The 9,401-nt window shown below is 27.2% G+C and overlaps 1 protein-coding gene across 1 annotated transcript; it reads left to right on the plus strand.

Annotated features, from left to right (window-relative positions):
- Nucleotides 1-8,198: 8,198 nt before the first annotated feature.
- LOC120082604 lies at nt 8,199-9,401 on the plus strand. Its single transcript, XM_039037853.1, has one exon. It carries the CDS (start codon nt 8,285-8,287, stop codon nt 9,116-9,118), a length of 834 nt encoding a protein of 277 aa, XP_038893781.1. The 5' UTR covers nt 8,199-8,284; the 3' UTR covers nt 9,119-9,401.

Consider the following 9,401-nt stretch of genomic DNA (forward strand, 5'->3'; position numbering starts at 1 on the left):
AGTCCACACAGAGCCCACACTTCTGGATTCTCACACCGAGAATACTAAGGTAGCCATTATGGTGGTGTCTTACTCAATTCGACTGAGTCGAGATTTTGGAGGTCGTTCGTTGAGTTTGAGTTTGTTGTTGATCGTGTTGTGTTGCGGTCGCTGTGTTCGAGCATTCGTGTGTTGCAGTCTTGGAGATTGAATGAGCGTTCGTGATCGAGGGAGTTTGAAGATGAGTCTTCAAAAGTATAATATTTTATCCCTTGACGTTTTTCAAGCATGCTGTAATTTCATATTGTGCATGACCTATAAGTTTCCATTTTCGTGACTGTAATTGTTATTGTTCAATTTCAAATGGAATTTGGAACGATTATTCCATTGTTCATGGAAATCCTCATGTCTGATTTCTTTCATGTATATGCAATGTGAATTTACATTTTATACTAACATTTTCCAGTATATTTGGCAAATATTTGCGATCTCTATGAAAAGATTATTAATTTTAAGCTAGGAATATGAAAGAAAATAGACAAAATCTTCTAAAGTGGAGGAAACATTAATTTGAAATATTATCTACTAAATGAACATCAACTTAAATAAATAAATAAATAAGTCAAAATTTGAAAATAATGTTAATAAGGAAATAACTAAATATTTAAAAAATGTATTGATGAGGGATAATGTAATTAATGATATTTCAAAAAATAATATCCTTATATAATTAATACTAAATCAAGAAATGAGATTTTTTTTAATTTAAAATATTATAAAATTGAGATATGAGAATGAATCTATCAAAATTTTACCAAAATGTTACTGAAATTTAGTTATGAAATATTACTAATTTTTGGAACATTCGTGAAATATTAGTTATATAGTAGGCTAGTGCTCTAAATATTCTAATTTTAAATATCTTTTAAGTCTTTTGATTTTTTTTTAAAAAAATTTAATCCATAGTAGTTAATATATTTGACATTTTTCTAAAAATTAATAAATTCATTAAATATTAAGTTTAAGTTTAGCATGATGCTTAGGGCCTGTTTGGTAGATAATTTAGATTATGTTTTATGGTTTCAAATTTATCGAGTTTAGTGAATAAGTGTTTGGTAGTTAGACAAACTAGATTCTATTTTTGAATTTTTTTTTCCCTTCAAATTGTGTGATTCAAATCGTGCAAATTCTAAAAGCAACATTTTTATATTTTCAGTATATAAACCAAGTTCATAAGTTAATTAATTAATATTTTGTATTCAACTTAATATTTAATGAGTATTTATTTAGTTTTATTGTTTATAAATATATTATCAAACACATTCTGAATCTGCTATCAAACACATATTCAAAAACATGAAATATAATTATGTTTTCATTCAATCACTTGTTTCAAATTTTTGTTGCAGTTTGCTAACAAACAAATCTTTAAATTTCAATTTTTTGTTTAATATATTTTTGAGTTCTAAAAAATGTTGACTTGAAAGTTTAGGATTTAGTACCAAACAAAATTGAAGGTTTAGAAATCTAGTGAACACAATATCAAGTTTAAAATCTTATTAGACACAATTAAAATTCATAGACCTATATTTAATATTCATAAATATGTCGGCTATGTACAAAGTATTTAAGACATACACTAGACTAAGGGTTTGTTTGGATTAACTTGAGAAAAAGTGTTTTTTCAAAAAAAAAAAAAAAAAAAAAAAAACTCATTTTTAATTTTATTTAAACACTTTTGATAACCACATATTAAAATATATTTAAAAAGTTATTTTGAGTGGTTGTCAAACACTCTAACTTCTTTCAAAATAATTTTTTTTTTTAAATTAAACCCTTGAAAATGTAGTCCAAACGCACTCTAAGAGATAAACACGTTTGAATTTTTCCCCAATAAATTTGTCATTTTTAACTTAATTACAAATAAAGGAAGACAATATTGTATTTTGCATGAGAAAAATACTATATTATTTTTTTTACTTCAACAATAAAAATTAAAATTTTAACCTTTTAGGAATCATTTGGTTGGAGGGTTTTCTGCATGAGAATTGGTATAGGTATCAAGTTCTTAGGTTTGTTTTACAGTTTTCAACTCTTTGCCTGAGAATAATAAGCTATTCTCAGGCATCCTCATTTCTCTGTTTTTCATTTTATGTATAATTTTACTTTGAATATAGTTAATTAACTAATTAATTAATTAATATTAATTTAATCGAAATAATATAAATATTTATTTTAATAAATCAATAATGATCTATTAAAATATTTACTTAATTTATTTTTATAATAAAAAATTTATTAATTGAATGGAATTGTTTTTTTACATAAATTATTAATTTATTAGCCAACACTATCTTAAATATATTTAATTAGTAAAGTATGATTAGTTAAATTTAGTTAGCATTCAACTTTATTTGTTCAGTAATGATAATTTATTACTTTATTGTTTTTTTTATAATCAAGTAATTATTTATTGAGATTAATTTTAATTTTTTTATAATCAAGTAATTATTTATTGAGATTAATTTTAATTTACTCAATCATTATGAACATATAATCATCACAGATTATTTATAAGAAATTAATTATTTATTGTGATTAATTTTTGTTACTCTATTCATTATTAACATATCATATTTACAAAATATTTTTTAGTCTTCTTTATTAATATATCATATTTTTATTTCATTTTCTTCCCTTTTATATAATATATTGTCTATTAAAATATATTTTCTTATATTATTTAATTAAAATTAAAATTACTTATGTTGAACTTATTTAATGATAAAAATTATTAAGTATTAGATTATAATTAGTATAGTATTCATTAAATGCATTAATTGGTTAATTTTAATTATAAATTACTCCATCTTCAAATATTTATAACTAAAATTATTATTGGTTCTTAATTAACTTTTTATTAATATATTGAATATCGTTTATTTTTTAAATTATTAATCTATTATAATATAATAAGATTTTTACGTTTAATTACATAATTAAATGCAAACACAATTTGTGTTTATAAAATTCCTATAGTATTCTCATGTACAAAAAAAAAAAAAAAAAATACAGTTATCTTTGATTTTTAAAACAATTTATTTTCAGACCTCCTTTATTCCCACCTCTATAAAATCTTAAACTAAAGCGACTCTCAATAAAAATAAGTAATTATACTTTTAACATTTTTTAAGAAGGAATTATACCTTAAGCTATAATCAAATTAAGATAATTTAAATTAATTGGCCGTATATAAGTTCACTTTCGTCCACTATTACAAGATAAATAATTTGATTGTATTGGTTACATATATGTTATTTGACTAAAATATCGAAGTTTTTCGATATAGAAACCAAGTGAATTAAAGCCTTTCTTTTTTACTGTTTCTATCTTAGCATTAAATTCCTTTTAAATTCTATTAAAATCTAGCTTAATTTTTTTTTCATGTATTAAGATTCCGTTTTGTAATCATTTTGCTTTTTGTTTTTGTTTTTGAAAATTAAGTATATGAAAAGTACTTTCACCTCCAAATTTCTTCCTCCATTATCTACTTTTCACCGATGATTTGAAAAACCAAATCAAATTATGAGAACTAAAAAAAAAGTAACGTTCAAAAAGTTGTTTTTGTTTATTGAATTTGATTATTGTACTTAAAAAAAATGCAAATCGTTATAAGAAATATGAATGAAATAGATTTAATTTTTTAAAAAAAAAAATAAAAAATCAAATGATTACTAAACGGATCAACTTATAAAAATTCACCATTATTCATTTAATAATTTTTATTTTTTAATATAAAATTCTCGTATCTTAAAATCGAAGATTTAATTGTCTTAACTCTCGCTTGTAGTTCATTAGAAAGCTCCATTAATTAATTAACATTATTCAATTATGCAATTAGATTAAAAAAATCATGTGAGACAATTTAATTTCATCACTAAATTATTAATGTATTAGACATGGCAAAGTCCCATTGGTGGTTTGATGTATTCGAGTGATCAATAATTATTGCCTATTATTCAACAAAAATGCAAATTAACGCAAAGCCTCTTTAGGGCATTAATAAGATAACCCTTTCCCTGTTTTGTTTTAAATTTTTGGAAAGTAAGTTTGTACTAATGTAAATACTATTTATACCTTTTTATTTCACATTTTTTAATTATTAATTAAATTTATTCTCAAAATTCAAATCATGTTAAAGGAAAAGAGAATCCTATTTTTAACTCGATTAATAAGTTAAATATTTCTATAAAAAGGTAAACGTAGAAACATGTTCATATTTAAAAAATTAAAAAGTAAAAACAAAATAGTTATCAAATAGACGAGCCATCAATACTTTGATTAAGTTTTTATTATTTTTTTTCTCTTTTGTTTGAAACAATTACCTAATCAAATAGTTTCACAATCTAAGTAGAAAATACATTAATCTATAGAACAAATCGTCTAAGGACACCCTTTCTAACTAGTTCATGGATAACCACGCTTTGGTTCTCTATAAATATTATTAAAAGAAATAAAAAAATTCATATTCGATCACTATAATATCTATGATTACAAAATAAATCTTGTCAATGATATTGCAAATTTCATTAATCGTATTTATATTGATTAAGAAATCAAATAGATCACAACGTTGTTGTATCTCATTTGATGGATCATTGAAATTTGAGTCATTCCATAATTTCTCAAGCACACACCAACTAGAAAATTTGATTTGATTTGAGTGGATAATAGAACATTAAGTATTAAACTAATTGATTTTCTATTTTAAGGTTTTTGCAATTTTTTAGGCCATCAAATAAAGCTTCTAGAACATCATCACTAAAACCAAACTGGTTCCTACTTTTTCCCCCTGAATTTTTAATTCATTTTTAAAAATATATAGATATTCATTGTGAAATTCTAGACTAAAATGGTAGGTCAATCTTAGCTGGATTCCTTCATTTAAAATATTATTATTATTATTATTATTATTATATTATTATTATTATTATGTAGTTCAATATTATTTGTTCCCTTCGCAGCTGGATGAGCATGGAAAATTTAAGCAACTTTATCCTATAAGATTTTGAAATTTTAATTCAAAATGATTTTGTACTTTGAATTTAAATGATATTTATATATCATAAATTTCACCCTCATGGATGCCACATAATATTATTTTAAGTGCATTGGTTTACTATTTGCGGTTATATTCAAGATTTGATGTATAATACATAAATTAAAGAGAAATTTTTCTAAATTAAAAAAATGTCAAACTATTTATAAAAATAGTAAAAAAAAAAAAATATAACGATAGATTTCTATTGATCTTTATCAATAATAAACTTGTATCGATTTTTATCATTGATAGTATCAATGAAAGACTTCTATTAGTGATAAACTTATATAAACTTTTATCACTTAACATCTATCTAATGATAGACATTGATATCATAAATATAATTAAATTTTGTTATTTGTGTAAATATTTTTCTTTATTTTCTATTTTTGAACATTGGTAGGTCAATTTTATTCCAAAAAAAAGTATTGGTGAGTCAATTTGTGTACAATTTAATTAATATGATACATATTACTATTTTATAGGTCGATGGTTTGACCCTTACTCTTGAAAATTTGAAATTAAAATAAATTAATATTGATAGATAATATTATGAGATTGTCCAAAAGCTTTCTTAGTAATTTATTTATAGGCATCTTTTTTCAATATGAGAATAATGCATCAACCCATCTCAAAAGACAATACATGTGAATTGCTACTAAATTAATGCTTATATTAATAGTTTTGGATCATATTTTAAAGTAGTACTTCTAAGTTTAAATAAAAAATGTTGCAGCAAATACCAATTAAGTACTTTTGCTACCATGTTATTACAATTTGTAACCAAATAATAAAATATAGGTTAAAATACTATCTTGATTCGTATACTTTGAATTTTATTCCCAATCTTGTTATTTTCACATGTCTAATTTTGGTTCGAATATTTTTAATTAATTTGAAATTGAGTAATTATAACCTTTTATTACTAATATTTTCATTTTTTTTTTTTTTTTGTAATCTATTGCATTTTCATTATTATAACATGGAAATCATTGATTTTATTTAACGGATAGAAATTATTTTTAAAAAATAAATCTAAAATTTAGTGAAAGTAATTTAACTAAAATTAAACATTAAAAATACATAAACGTAAACTTTAAAGAATATTGACCCCTATAATATATATTTTCCTGTTCTAGAAGTTTCGTCACTTAGAATTAAAAATGAAATTTTAGGAAAGTTTTCCATTTTCAGTCAAAATTTGGTCCTTGATTGAAATTGGAAATTGAGCATATATTTTTTATGTGAAATGAAGGGTATTTTGGGTAATTTGTAGTTTTAATTTGATCCAATCAGAGGGGACAGAGAAACATGAACCCGAGACTATGAGGAGTGAGATTTATAATTTTGATAATTTAATTCTCTCAGGAACCAATCAAGCTGATCTGAGGCCATCACATCAAAATATATGGAAAAGAAGATGGGAAACTGCCATCTGACCGTCCATTTGGCAAAATCTAATTGGCTATTATTTATGGAAATGTCAAATCTCTTGGGCCTCGTTTCTATCCGCTTCCTATTGGCCCACGCGTTAAACCACCTTACCTCCCTTCCCAAAAATGTACACCTCATCCCCTCGGTTTTTGAGATCACCATTATATATATCTTAAATTAATTATATTAATTATTTCTAAATTATTAATGCCTTTGCTTCTTACTTCATACACATTTTTACATCTAGACCTTTTGCTTCACTACATTTTGAAATTTAATGCCAACCCCTTTCAAAATATATATATATATAAAATAAAATAAGCGTCAAAAGTTGATGAATTGATGTCATGTTCAATTTCTGGTACATTTGCATAATTACTAAAGTTAGAATAGGTCAATTATTAACGATCATGAGACATGTGGTTTGAATCCTCCTACCCTTTCGTACTAAAAAAATGTGTATTTACGTTAATATATGACATCCTTTAAATAGTAGTAACTCAAATTTCAAAATTCTCTTAAGGCCGGGTAAGTATATTTCTTAAATAAAGATTAAATTAATAAAATATGTTTTTCGTGAACAACTCCACGAAGATTTCTAAATAGAGGGTTAACTTTTCGTTTATTTATTTTTCCCCTCCAAGTTCTAATACACTCTAACCCTGTGATTTCTCAATATTTATGCAATTAATATATAACATAAAAATATCCATACAATTGTCTTTTTGTTAGTTAAAATTTTAAAGATGAAAATATAACTGTATCAATTCGGATAATTTGAAAATCAATTTAAATATAAGTGAATAAATAATATAACTAATACCATAACAAAATATATTATTAATTTTAAAACTCAGCGCAATATAGGGAGCTAGAGAGGTAAGTTTCAACTAAAAAGGCCAAATAAAATATAAAAATGTTAATTATACAAAATACCTCTACATTAGAATGTTTCTAAATATTGAAAAGTTTTGTTTTTATTATTCAATTTTAAATTTTGTTCCATCTATTTGATAATTTTTTTGGTTGAAATAAGATAAATAGTAAAAATTAGAATTCATGCTTAATATCATTTTCAACATCACCAATTTAGGTACAAAAATGATTTAGATTTTTAATCATATTTTTGGTATAAAATATAAGATTATCGATGGTAAATTTTTACCTTTCATCTTAGTTATGTAACCTTTTAAAATCTAGAATGTCTATGAGTATTTTGAGGTCATTATGAAACTAACTCAATAAACATTCGAGTATGTTGATAATCATAAGAAAGATGGTTTGAATCTCCTTACCTCAATTATATTAAAAGAAAAAAATAATAATTTTGGTATAGCTAAAAAAAAAAAAAAAAGGAATAAACGAAAAAATAAAAAATAGGTGATTACTTTAGGTTAGAGCATAGGTGAGATAGGGGATACGTGGGTGGCTTTCGGCTTCTATACCCTACACTTCTCCATCTCTGATTGGTCGATAGGTGGGCCCAATGATAATCTAAGTTCCCTTGGGCCCACTAATTTCAAAAAACCAAAAATAAAAAATAAAAAATAGAAAAATGTAAAAAGACGCCACGTTTCTTGTTTTCTCGCCCAATCACAAGCTGCGCTGTACGAAGCTATGCTTTCAACGTGTCTGTACAATTACGTGTCCCAATCGGCGCTTGTTATAAATCTCCGCTCTTTCTTCGCCATTTTCCCTCACTTCAATCACAAAACATTTCTGCTGCCAAATTTCCATCTTTCAATCTACACCCTTTGTTCCCTTTCCATAATGGACGGTAACGGAAGAGGTGGTTGCTGCATCGCTCGATATGTTGGCCCTTCACACGACATGTCGAAAGTCGACCGTATAATGCTTAGGTTTCGCCCCATTGCTCCTAAGCCAGCGGTTTCTTCCGGATCTGGCTCTACGGATTCCACGCCGGAGAAATCCGAGGTGACTGGAAGAACCGGTAGAGGGAAGAAGAGAAGCGGGAGGGATACCGGAAGTAAGCGGTGCAATAATAGGAGGAAGAAGAGTGTGACAAACGACGGCGTTTTGGGTGGTTCTGTGGTGACGACGTTGCCGCTTTTACCGGAGACGCCGGATTGTGTCAAGAGAGAAGGAAGAAACGCGCCGGTTTGGTTGAGTTTCGACGGGGTGAAAGAGGATCGGACGGCGGTGTCGGCGGTGGCGGTGGCGGTGCCGCAGGCGGTGAGGATGGTGGCGTCGTCGGTGACGGTGGAGCGCGTGGCGGAGGTCACATGGGGGGAAGGGGAGGAGTTGGGGTGTACGGATGAGGAGAGGAGGATGAATCTAGTGAAGGACACGTGTCCTGTGTTTATATCGGACGGCGGAGGGAAGGTGACGTGGACGAACGAAGCGTATCGGGAAATGGTGGGAGGTACCGCAGGGGATGCGGTAAGGGTTTGGTTGGTGATGAAGGAGACGGTGGAGGAGTGGTGGCCGGCCTTCACTTGTAGAGTTAAGGTTCAGTATCGAACCCGGTGGGGGAAAGAGACGAGCTCGTTAACGGCGCCGTGTGATGCTTGGAGGATGGACGGTGGTGGGTTTGCTTGGAGGCTTGATGTCAAGGCGGCGCTCAGTCTCGGCTTCTGTCGATGATGAGTTGGTTTCATGGTTCGTTTCGGCTCCGTTTGTTGTATTTTTATTGGGAGGTTTCTAAGAGAATTGTGAATAGAGAGGGCTATGTTAGGGTTCAGGTTCTAATCAATTTTAAGTTGTCTTTTTTTTTTCTTTTTTTTTTTTCCAATTACATTTTCTAGAACATCTTTTTTTTTCCTTGCCTATGTAAATATTGTGTTTTTTCCCTTGTTTCAGACCAAAATGTTGATTTTTGGGGGAAAAATGATATAAATGCAGTGAAATTATGTTCGGGTTTAAATGA

Source organism: Benincasa hispida, chromosome 8 (genome assembly GCF_009727055.1).
Source record: "Benincasa hispida cultivar B227 chromosome 8, ASM972705v1, whole genome shotgun sequence".
NCBI classification, from domain to species: Eukaryota; Viridiplantae; Streptophyta; class Magnoliopsida; order Cucurbitales; family Cucurbitaceae; genus Benincasa; species Benincasa hispida.

Coding starts and splice junctions, on each gene's coding strand:
- LOC120082604 (XM_039037853.1), top strand. CDS start 8,285: ATGGACGGTAACGGAAGAGGTGGTTGCTGCATCGCTCGATATGTTGGC.